The sequence below is a fragment of the Megalobrama amblycephala genome, linkage group LG17 (assembly GCF_018812025.1).
Source record: "Megalobrama amblycephala isolate DHTTF-2021 linkage group LG17, ASM1881202v1, whole genome shotgun sequence".
Taxonomy (NCBI): Eukaryota; Metazoa; Chordata; class Actinopteri; order Cypriniformes; family Xenocyprididae; genus Megalobrama; species Megalobrama amblycephala.
In genome coordinates, this window is record NC_063060.1 from 13,376,730 (window position 1) to 13,394,060 (window position 17,331).

At 37.0% G+C, this 17,331-nt stretch overlaps 1 protein-coding gene across 4 annotated transcripts; it reads right to left on the reverse strand.

Moving 5' to 3' along the window:
- Window positions 1-455: 455 nt before the first annotated feature.
- upp2 (uridine phosphorylase 2) lies at window positions 456-10,428 on the reverse strand. 4 transcript variants are annotated; one of them, XM_048164061.1, is made up of 8 exons: window positions 10,273-10,428; window positions 10,113-10,184; window positions 9,590-9,704; window positions 4,479-4,637; window positions 4,128-4,242; window positions 3,673-3,882; window positions 2,512-2,726; window positions 456-840 (listed from the first exon to the last, which is right to left on the reverse strand). In XM_048164061.1, exons 1-8 carry the CDS (start codon window positions 10,356-10,358, stop codon window positions 823-825), a joined length of 990 nt encoding a protein of 329 aa, XP_048020018.1. In that variant the 5' UTR covers window positions 10,359-10,428; the 3' UTR covers window positions 456-822. The 4 variants fall into 4 exon arrangements, with proteins under 4 accessions (XP_048020018.1, XP_048020017.1, XP_048020019.1 ...); XM_048164060.1 differs by having other exon boundaries at window positions 2,580-2,726; window positions 10,273-10,427; XM_048164062.1 differs by having other exon boundaries at window positions 2,580-2,726; window positions 9,590-9,720; window positions 10,273-10,427.
- Window positions 10,429-17,331: the final 6,903 nt, after the last annotated feature.

Below are 17,331 nucleotides of genomic sequence, written 5' to 3' on the forward strand. Positions count from 1 at the left end.
ATTGCTCCCTCGAGGACTACACCAGAGGGTTTTTTTTTTTTTTTTTTTGACCTAGCTTTTTAAACCCACTTCCCCAACCACTTTCTGATTCCTTTTTTTTTTTTTTTTTGGAATGAATTACATGAACAATTAAAACAATTAGTCCCCTTGCCTATTGATGGTCCTTGAGGGAGGATTTTGTCAAGTTAGTGCTCATCAAGAGTGGTTCCTCTTTCACCATGGGTAAGGTGGAGGACTGTGATTGCCACTCACACACATTGCATACAGAATCTGAGCCCACACCCGTTACAGACCCCGAATCTGAGCCAACGCCTACCCTGGACACAGAGCCAGAGCCCATTCCTGACGCAGACCTCCTGCCAGTGGAGAGTTCCACCCTGGAGCTAGAGCCTGCAGCCAAGTACATTCAGGAGTTATTAGTGTTACTAAAGTACAAACCCTCATGACTCATTTCATGAACTTCACATCATTTATTTAGCTTATTTCCAATAAGCTGATAAGCTTACTACATATAATTTAAATCATATAGATTTATAAGTTATAATATACAAAAATTACACAAATGAGGTGTATGTTCATTGGTTTTAAATGTTAGGAGGTCAACTGAGGATGGTTTGAGAATGTGAATGTCACCTTTAAATAACACAAACACACTATGAACAGTATTATGTACACTGTAGACATTCATTACAGATTTTTATGAGATGAGTCCAAGGCGTTTCTTGATGAAATGAGCCACAAGGCGCTGCGGTCTCTGCTGAAATTCCAGAAGAATATCATGAGGTGTAGAAATTTGGTCCCCCTCAAACCTGTTCAGCAGAGTCACACACACCACTGCAGCTGCAAGAAAATATCATGCAATTAACCACTTTGAAGTAGTTTTGAGGTAATTCAATGCTGCTTGAAGCAGGTATGAGTGAGACTTTGAAAGCAGTAAAGCATGACTATACTATACTTAACACAAAGATAAAATTATGTTGTAACTTTATCTTATTTCCACGAAACACAAAGGGAGATCTTAGTGTGTTAAAAATAAGTGAGATCACATATTTTGGTCTCAAGCAAGCACAACAATTTTATAATCAACGTAATCCCTTTACATCTATTCATTTACATTTATAAAAATACAATTTATTGAGTTTTGATAATATTAAATAATTTTCCAATGCTTGCTTGATTTTTTTTTTACATTTTAAATGGACATGCACCTCCCCCATTAAGCCAGTTTAATGCATGTAATAGTGGCATAGCAACTACTAGAGAAGACTATGATGTACAATTTAGAAAATGCGTTTAGCCGATCAGTCTTTTTCAGTTAGAGCCATTCATTATTGGAAAACTTTACCAACTGAGTTAAGAGACAAATTATTCAACATTTAAACATAAATTAAAAAAGCAAATCAAACTTTTAATCATGTGTAAATAAATAATCTTTTTTTTTTTTTGATACTGCCATTATCATCTTTAGAAGTGATAATGTACAGTATGTATTAAATTTGATATGACACTGTTTTGAGGTTTGTTCAGTTTTTGTTTGTGTGTGTGTGTTGTTTTTTGAATCATTACTTTTAATGTCTTTAATGTTAATGTTTTAAGGTTTTAATATTGACATATGTTTTATCAATTGTGGATAATTGTGATTTTTATTTGTGATAATTGACCATGTTTTTTTTTAATTTTAGGTTGCCAATTGGCAAGGAGCAACAGATGAGAATTAGCCTGTTGGGCTAACTCTGGCTTATTTACATTGTCTGGCTGTTGATTGATGAGCACTGTCCCTATTAAAATAAATAAAATAAAAATAAACAATTTGATACTTCATGGAAGCCATAAAGGTACTGATTAATGATGAGATAAAATGTAGATGTACAATTAAAAACAGCTTTCATTTTTTTTTTTCATTTTTTTTTTTCTCCATGAAACAAAGGAGATCATACAGCATTAGAATAACACTAGGGTGAGTAAATAATTACTGAATGTCATTTTTGGGTGAACTATCTCTTTAATGTCATGATGTCAGGAAACAAGCACCAATGAGGTTAAATGGTACTGGCCAGTTACTATATTTGATTTGAGCTTTCTCTGAGTTGATCAAAGATTTGATGCGATTTGAAAGTGAAAAACCAGTCATACAAATTAATATTATATAAAAAGATTGTATCTTTTCAAGTCAAGTATTCATATAGTGCTTAATGAAATATAAATATAGTAAAAACTTAAGTTTCAGAAACAGTGTCAGTGAATTAAGTGCTGCAGTAGTTTCAATTATAGGCTCAATTATAGGCTCACAATAGTTTATTCTGACAATTATTTTTCTTTATGCCCTCAATAAGCAGCCCAAAGGCAGCAGAACAAAAAAACAGTTCACCAGGTAGTAGTGAAAAAAGAAAGAAAGAAAGAAAGAAAAAAAAAAACAGTTCACCATTTCTACATTTTGTAAAAAAGTCCTGCATTTATTTATTTTTTTGTTAATATTTCTTATACGTCAGTTTAAGTATCAGGGGTGCATACCTGCTTACACTGGTACTCTGTGTTATAGTAGCGATGATGACAACAGACAATGTAAACTTCTGGGGTACCTTTAAGATTGCAGACACGACACATGGCAGCAAAGACAGTGGATTCCATCTCAATGTTCCTAACACCTGCCTCGTTGGCTTTCCTCAGATATTCTAACTTTTCTTCAGTGGAAAATGAACACAGGGCTCCATCCAGTCGCCCCTGACCTACAACAGGAAAAGGAAGTGAGGTATGTCTGAGGTGTGCCGTCTTCAAAAGCAGATATAGATCACAGGACATCTGTTTTTGAATGCTTGTGATGGACTGTAAATACAGTCATGATTAAAGGGTTAGTTGACCCAATGATGAAATCCGAGAGCTCTCTGACCCCTCCATAGACAGCAATTTAACCACCACTGTCAAAGCCCAGAAAGGTTGTAAAGACATCGTTAAAAATAGTCCACGTGACTACAGTGTTCAACCCTAATTTTATCAAGTGACAAGAATACTTTTTGTGCCCAAAACAAAACAAAAATAATGACTTTATTCATCAATCTCTTCTCTTCCATTGTCAGTCTCCTACGCAGTTGACATAGTAAGCACAGTGCTTCTGTGCACTTCTGTGTTTACGTCAGAACACTGGCTCAGTATTGGCCGATGCTGTTACAAGCAAGCAGCAGCAGACATGCGTGTGATGCTGATGCAGGAGCCGGTCAATAATGAGTCGCCATTCTGACGTAAAACCCAGAAACTCTGCACTGTGTTTACTACAAGAACAGCATAAGAGACTGACATGGAAGAGAAGAAATTGTTGAATAAAGTCGTTATTTTTGTTTTGTTTTTGCGCACAAAAAATATTCTTGTCACTTCATAAAATTAAGGGTGAACCACTGTAGTCACGTCGACTATTTTTAAGTCTTAATTTCTGTTCTGAAGATGAACAAAGGTCTTGCAGGTTTTATATATATATATTTGTTTTATAAAGATATTTTTACTTTAACATTTATGCATTTGGCAGACTCTTTTATCCAAAGCAACTTGCATTCAATACATTTGATCAGTTCACGCTTTCACTGGGAATCTTGTCATAGCAGCATGCTCTATGTTTGATGTTTGAGCTACAGGACCAAACCCAGTATGGGCTAATAAATAAAACAAAATACAAAAACTTACCTTCATAGAAGTCATGTGTGCACATTGTGTTTCCAATAACAGTGGGAATATCTGGAAGCTCTGATGAATACTGCAGCAGCTCTTGGGCTACATCTTCATCTAGCTCTGTGCTCCTGATGATTACCTTTCCCAAAACCACCTGCTCAAACTGTGGCCTGAAGAAAGAGTCCACAGCTTTATCTGTGATCACTACAGTTCCTGCAGCCAGACCTGTGTGTTCAAAGAAAAGGCAAAATTTACCTTTTTTCCAGAGAATAGTGTAGAAAACCAATATACTTCATGTCCCCCTCCATCCAGCAGTTTTAAATTTCATATGTAATGTTTCAGAATTGATTGATTGATTGATTGATTAAGTTTTGAGTCTCCACAAATGCCATTAAAGTTAAAACTGCTTCCTTAGGCTGATGTATATGTGCTTCATAATTCAATGATACAATAAAGAAGGAAGTGCTCACCAACTCCGCCTGACGTGCCAATGCGAAAGATGATGACATCACGACAACGAGCATGATAGAGCATTTTAATGAGCTCATGCAGCATGATGGAGATGGAGGGAACGCCCATTCCATGCTATCAGAGACATAATGGAGAATACATCAACTATGATGCAAGAGAAAAAAAAGTGATGCTGGCCCACTACAGATTATATTATTAATGATGATTATATGATGCTAATGAAACCACGTTTCATCAGATCATTAATTGTTGTAAATATATGGCTTATGCATATACTGTATAGCCTATACAGTAAGTCTGACCACCAGTTCTCCACACAATGCTAAAATGTTGTAGCTAGTTGCACTCACGCTAATGGACAGCACAGGTCCAACTTTATACATGGAATATCGGTCCGTTCCCTCACAGATATCTCTGATGTCTGCAATGTTGCCAGGCAGCTCCAGCTGCTCATGGATAAACTGGGCAAAAGATCTCATCCGATTAGGACTTCCGCCAACGCAAACAAACTACAGAAGAGATGACAGAAAGAAAATTAGAGCAAAATTATTCACTTTGCTACCAAAAGTAACATTTTGTATTATACTATCTGCAACATGTTACTTTTATTTTCTATGGACTTTAAGTTTTTTGTTTTTTTTTTGGGGGGGTGTGTGTGTGTGTGTGGGGGGGGGGGGGGGGGGGGGTTATTATAGGTTTCAAGACTTGCCCTTTACTAATATTAACTCAAGAAGAAGTCTTAATCAGAAAATTCAGATGTATTATTTCAGCTACTCTTAAATCTTGGTTTAATGGAGAAGAAAATAAGAGGTCACTCGCTCTAATTCATATTTGGAATTTTCCCCTTTTTGGAATAATACCCTTCTATAATAAGTCAATCATCCTTTCTATTATCCTCCCTGCTCCTCAAAAGGCATATTTACTTTCTGTATATATTTAATCTCAGGCAACTGATTTTCTGACATAGCTGTCCAAATAAAACATGAAAATAATGCATAATCAGCAAGAGTTTGAGTATGCAGGATTTTGATTTTGTGATAATGACAGGCTGACTATACATCAACCCTTATAAACAGATCATCAGTTTCATCAATCATACTCTGTACAGTCCTAAAGATTATCTTACTTCAAGAGTATTTCATTTAATTTAACCTTAAATCTACTGTCTAAGGCTAGGTCTACATTTGAAAATGCCATTCCCTTTCGAAAAGGAACTCGCTCTGCGTTGATTAACGCTTTGGGGAACATCATGTGACCCAGGTGTCTGAAAGCAACTATCCAATAACTCCAATCCCTATTGGCCGGTGACAGCCTATGACGTAATATGGCAGGACCCGGAAGTATAAAAGGAGCGCCTGGAGAAACAGAAGACATCTCATCGTTTTTCGGTCCTGTTCTGTCTGATTGCGACTATACCAACTCCGGTAGGGTTTTTATATATATGCCTTACAAACGTTCAAGAGAGTGTGTATATCCGTGTCCCCGGGTTTGACAACTGATATACACATTTTCTGGGCGTTTTCTGTCTGGAGAGGAGTGCGCATAGACAGTGCTTGAGGGTGCTGTCTGTGTGTTTTTCTGTTGTTTACTGTGAGCGTCTCCTTATCGGGACACTCCATTCTCGTTTGGCACTCTTCCTGAGGAGTGCCAAACGATTGGTGGTCTGGTTATGGCAGCCACTTGCTGATGCCATATGTTTACTAGGTAGCAATGTTCCCTCTAATTTTTTTTCTCGCTAAGCAAAACTTTTCTCTGTTGAGCTCACATTTTGGCCACCTGAGCAAAAACATTTACTTTATATCAGACCTGTACAATGAACGTAAACACACACACACACACAAAAAAAATGGTTTTATCATGCAACTGTAACATTTAACTTTAATGTGCCGTTTCTATTTTATTTGACCCTTGATGTAACTTGTGATTTATTAAATAATATGTTTGAAAACAAGCAGTTCAGTCACTAAATTAAGCAAATTTTAGGTTACTTGAGATTTTTTCACATTGCTGTATTAACTGTACCAGTCTTTACCAAGAAATTCTATTAAAAAAATTCTGTCCTCCTGCAGGACAGTTCAATTCTTTATAATAATATAATATGAGCAGTTACAATGATGGTTTGGAACAACCATAATGTGTTTTGTACAGTCAATTATTAACAACAAACAGTATTAAACCATCAAAATTACACGTTTATTGCTTATGAATTTCCCAGATTTTATATACCAGGAGGTTAAGATTTTTTGTGGCAAGGAGCCCTAAACAATCCCCTTGTGAGATCATTTTTTTTATTAGGCTTACATTATAATATAATATAATATAATATTTAAGTATTTAAACTGATATACAGTATTATATCAGTTTAAATGCTTCCATTTGTTTTAATATATTATAAAGTGAAAACAAACTAAAGCATTTAAACAGATCTGACAGCTAAATATTTTTTAAGAAAAGTGAACGTTAACTCTTTTATAGTTATCTAAACATCCCTGAAACCCACACCACCACCACACACAATAATCTATTTAAACTGAGGTATAGCACTGATGTATTTTGAGTTTGCAAGCTACACCTGTGGTGGGAGTGTAATTGTAAATGTCTCAGAGTTTTGTTAGCATTCTGTGCCCATCATCCGTTATTTCCACCACTTTTCATTAAAACATGGCGTTTTATTTCACATTTCTTTTCGTTTCGCGTTGCCTCTCGTATTGAGGTATTTAGTTCACAAACATTTCAGTATTCTTACCGCGACTGATTTGGCTCAGGGCCAGCCAGCTCACACGCGCTCACATCGTTCTCTTTCTATGAAACCTGTAAACCACATTCACCGGTTCCAACTCTATAGCGACAATAACTCCATAGCGGTTGTCCAGAGCACTGCAATTGTTTCTCATTTAAACTACTACAATCAAATGGATTTCCCCACACATGATCTTCATGTCTGTTCTCTGCGCGGCAATAATTTTTTCTGCGCGGCCGTGGCTTCAGAAGTGCGCGGCCGCGCACGCGCGCAGCTTAGAGGGAACATTGCTAGGTAGGCCTACTTCGGCCTCCGGTGCAACATGTGGAGTTCAGTCATGTACTCCTCTCACTATGAGAGTAATAAGGTGCTTTTACTGAGTATTCTGAGTGGCTAGCCTATCAGGTGGAGTATGGTGGTGAAACCTTACTGAGGTTCGGTTTAACCTGCATTTGCCTCCCTGAGTCTTATTTCTACTCTAGTTGAGCTAAGAGCCACCTAGAGCCTAGGCTGGATCTTTTGTGCTCCTAGAAACGGCCACGAGACTTACGCTGTGTGTCCTAGAGGTTGCTAGGCCTACGGGCTGCCTTTTCGAACACAATGGAGTGTGTTTGGGTGTATTTCTCTTTGAGAATTATCTGTATACACTTTCGTTGGCCAGGGGCCCAAGTGATAAATCCAACCTCCTCTGTCGGGTTGTTTATCGTCCTTAGGGCCTAAACACTGCTACGAGCTGATGCCACGTGTCCGTTAAGGTTATAGGCCCTTCCAGGCCTTCCTTAATACATGTTGACATAAGTTGCACTCCTCTTGCTTAAAGAGTAAAAGGTGCTTTTACTGAGTACACTGCTCGTTAGATTGTGTTAGGTGGATTGTTGTGAGGGCACTTTCAGCTTCTTTTGCTGCAATTTAAGTTTTCTGTCTACCCCATCAAGACAGATGTTCAGGGTGGCCCTTAAAATCAGGCCACTTTCTGTATAGACTTCTGTTTTTACATAACTACTATCATGTTGTAGGCCCCTTCTCGGCCTCCATGAATATGTGCCTATTGCATGGTCTACCTATTAGTTGAGCTTCGTACTTCCCTTTCAGGGTTGTGTTTGTAATAGTGCTTAGCTCCCTAAGCTGATCATGGTGGTAGGCCTAACCTAAGTTTCAGCCTTAGGCTGGTTTGTGCTCCCCTGGTCAGGGTTTTTAATAGCGCACAGCCTCCTCAGCACGTTAATTAAGCACTGAGTAGATCCTAGGATGAGTGGATTGTACTCCCCTCAATATGAGGGTTTATAGCACTCAGCTGAGTTCTGCTCTCCAGGATGCCCATCTCTATGCGTGGGTCTGAGTTGCTCCTGCCTTTCTGCAGTCACTCTTACCTGCTCTCTTCTGTGAAGAATGCGTTATGGAGATTCTGTACTCAGACAGGGCTGGCCAAGACTTAGTTTGTCTTATGACAGACCAGGTCGGCCGCTCTGGTGGCATTGGCGGTGACTTCGTTCCCCTCTAGTGACTGGCCGGGGTTCCTTTCGGTTCTCTGGCCACATTCCCTTAAAGTGACCACTTTCTCTTTGGAAAAGTTGGTTCCAGATGCCTGTAGTGGCCTGGGTAGGCTTTCTCTCTCTGGAAGGCCTTTTATAGCTTGGGCTGTTGGCCATAGGGAATGCTGTCACTGACAGCCTGGTGTGACCCGAGGGTGAGTTGTTAAGCATTTCCTTCGAAACTGCTCGACGTTATCAGCCATATTTTTTGGCATACACTCTCCTCAAGCATGGCGGCGTGGGTATATTGTTCCCCTAAGCATTAATCAACGCAGAGTGTGTTCCCTTTCGAAAGGGAACGTCTTAGGTTACGTATGTAACCATAGTTCCCTGAGAACCAGGGAACGAGACTCTGCGTTTCCTTGCCATGCTTCAGGCTGCCTGCCTGCAGAACAGTCCCTCAAGACGATAGATGTCTTCTGTTTCTCCAGGTGCTCCTTTTATACTTCCAGGTCGCGCCTTATTACATCATAGGCTGTCGCCGGACAATAGGGATTGGAGTTATTGGATAGTTGCTTTCAGACACCTGGGACACGTGACGTTCCCCAAAGCGTTAATCAACGCAGAGTCTCGTTCCATGGTTCTCAGGGAACTATGGTTACATACGTAACCTGAGACATTTTCATTTCAAAACTCTCTCCATCCATATTAGCATTTTTTAAGCATTTTCCAAAAGTTGCTTGTCCACACTGAAACATCTGAAAACACTTAAATCATCTTACAGCGCATCTGTAAAATGTAATAAAAGCTCACTGAGATGATACAGGAAACCAAACACAATAAAGTTTGCATACTATTATCATGGCACGATAGTGCGAGTCAATCACTATTCCATGTATGGTCTAAAACACAATTACCCTCATGTTTTCACGCAGGACAGCAGTGTAAAGTATCTGTCATTTTTGCAGGAATGTAATATGAAGATTGTACAAAATAACATTTATTTTTAACAACATTATGAAAGTAAATAGCAGGCACAACAATGCCAGCATAACATGGTGCAATATGCGTCACATAAAAATGTATCCACTTGAGATAGTATCTTCAAAAAGTTCTGTTTTCGCAGGACAAAGAAGCTGTTTTAGTGTGGACAGAATAAGGCCAAAAAATAGAGAAAAGGATGCATTTTCAAATATATCTGGATTAATGTAGATGTACAAGTAGCCTAACTCACGTGGTCTGTACTCACCTTTACATCCCCAAACATCTGGGGCAGATCATGGGTCTTGGTGCCCAGGTTGAAGTGGTACAGGATGTCCTCTTCCATGCCGTCTAAGTGAGGGTTCTTCACATACTCAACCTGTCTGTGACACATCACATCTGTTATTGATGTGGAATAAGAGAATAGACTCTGAAAAACAAATATTTATAACTCATATGACTCATATTTATAACTTCATTTTTACTCAAAAAGTATCAAAGTATCTAATTAAAAAAACTGAGAAAAAGAATGATGAAAAAATACTTTAGAAATAGAATAAAGTCAAGAGACCAAGAAGATTTTCTCATTAAAATATCTTTGCAAAGGAACAATCACATTTTCTGAATATTCTGACTTTAGACATCAGAACTGATCCAAACCCAGTATCTCCAAAGACCCAAACAAGCCCAAACATGAAGTCTTTACACATTTATCAAACAGACATTGTCCAGCTATTCATCTCTGATCTGTTAAAGATGCATGATTTCTGAGTAAATTATAGTTTCCTTACTGAATATAACTGCTGTGTTCATTTCCCATACTGTTCAGTAAAATAGGAGCCATGATTGCAGTTCTTGTCAATCTGCAAGAAAGCGGTAAAATATAAATTCATTATATGTTCACAAATAGATAGGAAGAAGAAATATTTATAATATATCCCATTTTCGTACCTGGCAGCAGTTGTATCTTTCAAGAAAATCCTTTTGATTTGTTCCACTGCTAATTTTTGCCCTTTTACTATGCAGATCTTTGTCATCAGGACCTTTGTAGAATAAAAATGTGTCCCTCTAAGACAAGCTCTTATATAGAGCCCAGTATTCACTGATTGGTTATAGAGGGAGGTGTAGCACCTGCTCCCTCTGTCTCCAACTGGTTACTGATCTCCTGTGATATATTAACAAATAGACGTATGCTCTACAGCGAGATGCAGCACTGTGCCAACATCACCTCTGAACACAGATGAATTTGAAATGTGTGCACGGTTTGATGTTTGTGTGTGTGCTTTTAGCTTATCTAAACGTGTTTCTTGTATCCTGGTAACTGATAGTGACCTTGACCACTCCATCATCTGCTCCAACCCATCTATTTAAGTGTAAAAGTTCTAGATGGTGACTGAATCAGTGTTTGAATGATTATGTAACATAATCAATAGAGCTAGCAAAACTCAATGCTAAAACTTAATGTTGTTCACGTGTTCATTTATTTAAGAAAATATTGACACTCACTGCAGAGTGTGTAACAGTTATGTTTAGTTCTATTTAGTTTCAGTGTGTTTTAGATTGGTTCTCCCTGTGCTCATTTGCCTATGTTCTTGATCCTTGTTTGTTTCCTTGGTTGTTAATTAGGATTGTTTCAAAAGCAGCATTTAGAGTGATAAAAGAAAAATGATTTAATAATGCAAACAGTTCATGTCGGCTGTACAGCAGCTCTAAAAGAAAATAGTGTCATTGTTCAGCTGAAGTCAGTTCAGTGTTGATTCAGTTGCGTTGTAAAAAATATCAATTTTGAGTTCTGTGAAACAGATTCAGGATATAATATCAGTCTTCCAGATGTGAGACATCATAACTGGCATGAGTAATAAAATGTTCATTGTTATCATTATACATTATATAAGACATTAAAGTTTGTACTTAGGTTGTACATAGTTAAGACAGCATGTGAATTCATAAAACGAATTTGTAGGCACTGAACAAAGTACCCATTAAAAGGTCTTTCAGCCAATATAATCACCTTTATCTCTTAAAGCTACATTCTAAAATAAAACAAAATTCCATTATTGAGCAAGTACATTAAAAATCTGTAAGTGGAAAAAACACAAGATCACAACACTCTGTCTACATGGTAAGTGTATATTTAACTCCATCTGCATACAGCACAGGGTTTTGCAACAGCTGTTCAATAGATTACACATTAAGTCAAAGCAAAACAAGATGAAACAATTTGAAAAGCACACTGTGTACTTTACATCCTAAACATTTAATTTCACATTGCTTACAGTACTCTCAAGTTATTTTATCCATATGCTTTATCATGAAAAGCCACAAAGATGTAACAATTTAAAATTTAGAAGCTACAACTTTATAATTCATGGTCATGTAAATAATTATGCTGGCTTGAGAAAGCCAACATACTGAAATGCTATTATGTTGTCTTGACAAAGCCAACTTACCTACTGTTTCATGCTAGAACTATGGACTGACTTCACAGAATATTTTCAATGGGTTGGAATACCAGGTACTAATTCCACTTTTTTTTTAACTCTTGTTTTTATTTAAATTAATGAATAGGGGTTAACAGTAACTTGGAACCAATATCTTGGAATCAGTGGCATGCAGTGGTGTTCTGAAATGAGGATGCACATTTTTTATTTATGAATCAATGTGAATTCATGCATTACTCTTAACGTTGACACATCTTCCTAGTTAAATGAACTTTACTTTACATTACATCTAAAAAGAAAAGAAAGACAATTCTATTTTGTAATTTTACATTAACAATGTATTGTAATAAATGTTCTATTTATCAAAACCAAGTCTCATCAAGTTAGTGTTTTAATAGGGTGACAAAACGTCCTGTTTTCCCAGGACATGTCCTGTTTTCACGTCCTGTCCTGGCTGTTTTTTATAAAGTGATGAAAATGTCCTGGTTTTCATTGTTTTTCATTGGGCCATTAAATTTACCGGTGTTACGAGATTTTCGGTTTCCGAAAGCGGACCACACATGAATATTAATGAGTTAATATTCATATATTAATAATGCACGTGCAACTGAGAATATTAGTTCAGATTGTAGCCTATCTCAAGACATTAGTGGATTATTCCATAAAGGTAACTATATTCTCACCGTCGCGGCTGACTTATGCCTAAACTACAGTTGTTTAACAGTTTATATGTTTTCATTAGCATGCACGATTTGCGCAGTCGTCTGTAACTGAATAACAGATGTGTAACAGCAGAGCAACCTTCAGCTATCGTCTACTATGAGTTCAGCTCGTTGTGCTCTTCCTTTTTTACCTTGCGATGTAACAGCTGATAGGCCAATACAAATTTCTTTTTAACTTTCATGCTTATTTGTTAAGTAACAAAAAACTGCTGGGAAAGATCAGCTCTACAGCTAAATATGGGCAAACAAGGAGGATGAGGAAGAAAAATGATGAAGAGGAAAACGAGGATTGAAGAAGAAAACTAAAGATATAGATATTTTTTGTTAGTTATTGTAAGTTTGTGAGAGCTATTTTCTGTTAAATTTGGATTGCTAATATAGCAGAGGTATTTTTTTTAGTTATTTATTATTTTTCTAATACAGAAGAGACATTATTTATGTCATGGCTCTCGAATCGCTCTTGCGGTACTTTGAAATCATACGTCACAGTCACATGCCTTCAGCGCCAGCTCAAGTCGGACAAAAGTAATAACCGGAATGCACTGCTTCAAGTCAGCCGCCGATCGGTCTGCGCAGCGCCGCATGAGCTCGAACACACCTATTGCCTCCTCTCACGTGACTTTCCCCGTGACGTCACCGTCGACCGTTACGACTCTGGTCACGGCCGCTGAGTGGCAAAAGACTGAGCGGCAGCATTAGCTTTCAGCGTGAATGTCGCGAAAAACACACAAAACATATCCAAAACGGAAAAGAGCTTTGCGACTGACTGTACAAATAGATTCGACACAAAAAAACTGCAGAAAGCAACAGAAAAAAAAGCAAATGGATCACTGCAATTCACAGAAACAGCTGGACTTCAGGCAAACATGGATCTGCAGTTATCATTCTGTGACAAATTGTTGGATTTTGAGGTAAAATCATACCGTATATATTGCATTGTTTTATATTTTTTCATAGCTGACAGGCCGAATGTCGCCGCCGGTGTGCGTACAGTCATAGAAAACAATGCGTTCGAATGTTAAAGATGTGGCGAGGCGCTGAGCTTCGCGTCCGGTGTGCGAGCCCCCTCAGTCTTTTGCCACTCAGTGGGCGTGACCGCAGTCGTAACGGTCGTCGGTGACGTCACGTGCATACCCTCTATACCGGGTGTGTCTCATACGTCCTGAAAAGTGAAGCTGCGGGCTCTTTGATCGCCCCCTGGAGGCTGGATGCAGTACAGGTCATAAACCCCGCCCTCTCAATGCAGTCGAATGAGACTTCAGTGAAAACTTAAAAATAAATTCTGCTTCAAATAAAACTTTCTGAAAGATGGTTTTGGTCATTTAAGGTAGTAGTTATCACGCTGATTTGTATTCAATTGTTCGTTTTTGTGATAAGTTTGATTTTAGCTAGCAATTTGATGCTATAAAAATCGAAGTTGATTGACAGCTTGTCTGCCCTAGTGAAAAAAAAGTATACTAAGTATACTTGCAGCAAGACTAATTATTAGTATATTTCAAGTGAGTTAATGATTAGTTCATTTAAAGTGTGCTATTTTGAAACAACTAATTTTGTACTAAGTATATTTAAGTTGAAATTAAGTAGTATTAAAATACAACTTTAAGTATATTTAGTATACTTATGTGTACTAAATTGGAACAACTTCAAGTATACTTAGTACACTTTAAGTATATGTCTGTGTAGGGACTAATTACATGCTTGATTAGTGATATTAAAGTGTACTTAATTTGTGTTATAAGTATACTTTATTTGTGTTAAAAGTATACATTTTTGTTATAATATACGTTGTATTATAAGTATACTTTATTTCTGTTATAAGTATACTTTTATTTGTGTTATAAGTATACTTTGTTTCTGTTATGAGTACACTTTGTGTTATAAGTACACTTTATTTGTTATTTAAGTACATTACAAAATAATTACGAGTGTCTTCAGAAAACACAAGCAATATACAATGAATATATTATTTTACAAGTAATAGTATATACTGTATGCTCAATACCTTTGGCTTATTCCAAATATTAAACATTACACACTTTGCAGTCAATAACAATACACTTTGTTATTACTTATACTTTGTATAATATAGTCAACATTTGAAGCGGATCAAAACCTTTAATCAAAGTTGTCCTAACTTTTTTGATCAACTTCAAATGTTGACTACTGTACTTTGAATTACATAATCTCACACAATACAGTTGTGCTACTATTTAAATACAGTTTAACACATTTTCCCAAAGTTGAATGCATTTGTTTTCAAGGCCATTAAAACAAATAAAATGTCTCTTCATTAGTGATGTTGTTACATATTTCATTGACAAATCCAATAGTTTTTATTTAAACTCAGATTCAGCAAAACTTACCATGTTTTTCATTAAAGAAAAAAAAAATATTGGACCATGGTAACCCTCTATACACAAATACAAATTACACATTATATTCCATTTTCTGATGAGCTTCTCATTGTGTCTGATGGCACAATGATGACCGCAGAGACTCGTGAAGAACTAGCCTGGTAATACCAGACTCTGCTACTTCACTTTGCTTCGTAGACAGAGTCTGGAATGGCATAATAGAGAAGTGTTTTCTCTCTCGCTAGGGGGCGCTTGTCTGAAGTTTAAAATCATTGGTTACCCGTAAGCCAATCAGATACGTTTAGTTATGACGTATGTTATGGGCCTGTACAGCCGCATCGAAGCACAGACATCATGCATCGAACTCAAATCTATGATTGAACTTCCACTGTAAACCTGTTGTAAACACATGATGATGCGAGCGAAATACCGGAGTGAACATGGCTGTAAACGACTTTTGCAGATTATGCGAAGTTAATGCATCCCGAAGTTTGCATCCCGTGTCTCGTTTCCCATTTCCGCGGTCGTTTCGGTTTTCGATTTCTCTAACCTACAATGTAAAACTCGGCGCTTAGCATTACGTCACGGCTCTCAGCCCGCCCTCTGTTCGTTGATTGGCCCGGCTGTTTCCAGACCGGTGGCAAACACAAAGCTCTGACGCTGTATCAGACTGAGTACAGAAGCGAAATGAAATTGAGCGGAAGTAGGAAGTCTGACGTAGTCAGGCTAGTGAAGAACAGCATCTGTTGACAGAATATACCAAAGATATAAGACAGCATGTTCAACTCTTTATTCACGTTTACAATAGTCTGTCTAAATCCTACATTGAACCAATACTATTTTTGAACAGTAAATGAGGATTAGCAGCAGGGAACTGTATCAGAATGGCATGTCGATATTTTCGGTAACGTTACATAGTCAATAATACAACACTTTATGAATTAATATCGTACAGAATACGGGCCGATTTGACCAATCATATGAATGTTTTGGTGCTGCATACAAACATGTGCCATAAACCACCACACACAAACTCAAAAAGGAGATATCAAGCCGAAATATCGCTCTCCGTTTGTTAAAGAAAATAAAATAAAGTTTGTTAACTGGTAGACTACAACTCACCTCCCAAAAGCAGCACTTTTCTCCGGTTCTTTCAGGATCGCGTAGGCCATTAGATTAGCCGGTTGTCGTCGCCATCACGGTCAGGCTGCAATGTCACTTGATTGAACTGGTCAGAATCCCCAAGATTGAGCGATGTATTGCGCTTTCAGTGTTTTATTAAATAAATTATACATTGCGACAATATACTTCACCTGAGTGACTGAACGAGGGGATTCAGACGACGACCGTGACGTCAGCAGCTCTGATTGGCTGAAGGCAGTGAGCAACAAAATCTGATTGGTCACAGACCAAGTTGAAGAGACATTTGAATTCCGATAAGTTTAACCACTCGACATATTTTTTCGCATTACTTGTGATGCTGGTGTGTTGTTTAATATAGATTTGTGTGTACGACTGTAAAATGATTCTGCCAGTGTAAACTTAATAAACATTTACACATATTTGGAAATTGTATAGGCTACACTGCATATACTAAATGGGCTTGTAATGCATTCATACTGAAATAAATAAGCACAAGTAATATAATGAATTCCAAGGATGAAGAAGTAAACTTAAAAATATATACTCAAATTTAACATTAGATACACTACAACTTCAGGATATTAAATAATGTATTTTTTAAATATACTTTCAGTGCATTGTTACAATGATCATTTTGAGCACACTGTTAAAATATACCTCAAATATATTTTTATAAAGTGCAAATAAATACACTTTTAAAAAATAAACTGAACTTACACTTCAAGTATATTTTTCTAAAATATATTTTTTAGAAAATATACTGAAGTACAATTATTTTAAAGTGTGTTAAAAGTTGCATTGTGAAAATATGATACTAATATACTTTTTATATATTTAATGATAGTACATTTTTTGTTAGTATATTTGCAGTGTACTATAGAAAAAGGGAATATATTTAAAATACAATAAAGTATACTTTTTTTCACTAGGGTGAGGACTGTCGGAGCTTTGAGGGGAGATTGAAGATGTATTAACTAACTATTAATTTTCGATTTCTTTGTTATTTAACACCAACAAAATGAGTTGTTCAGCAGTAAACTGTACTAACCGACCTACAGGATCTGACGGATCACTGAACCTTTTTCTGTAACATTAAATATGGGCGTTATATGCTAATTAATAAATGTTATTAGTTAAGATAACACACCTAATGTTAACCATGTCGGGAAAAAGCAGGTGATCGTTATCTGGCAGTTACTTATTATTTTTATGGGTATAAAATAATAATTAGTAGGACAAAACTAATGATAGCCTACTCTAATTACAGCAATCGATCTCCTGTAATGTTAGTTGAACTTGATTTAAAATGGCAGGACCGTTTCTGACGATTTAGAGTTGTTTCTAGTGGCA

Bases quoted from the DNA above. Each gene is read 5' to 3' on its own strand.
- upp2 (XM_048164060.1), bottom strand. From the start codon at position 10,358: ATGACAAAGATCTGCATAGTAAAAGGGCAAAAATTAGCAGTGGAACAA. The intron at 4,638-9,589 runs GTGAGTACAGAC...TCTCTTCTGTAG, and splicing joins AGATGTTTGGGGATGTAAAG to TTTGTTTGCGTTGGCGGAAG. The intron at 841-2,579 runs GTACCCCAGAAG...ATTTTCTTGCAG, and splicing joins TCGTGTCTGCAATCTTAAAG to CTGCAGTGGTGTGTGTGACT.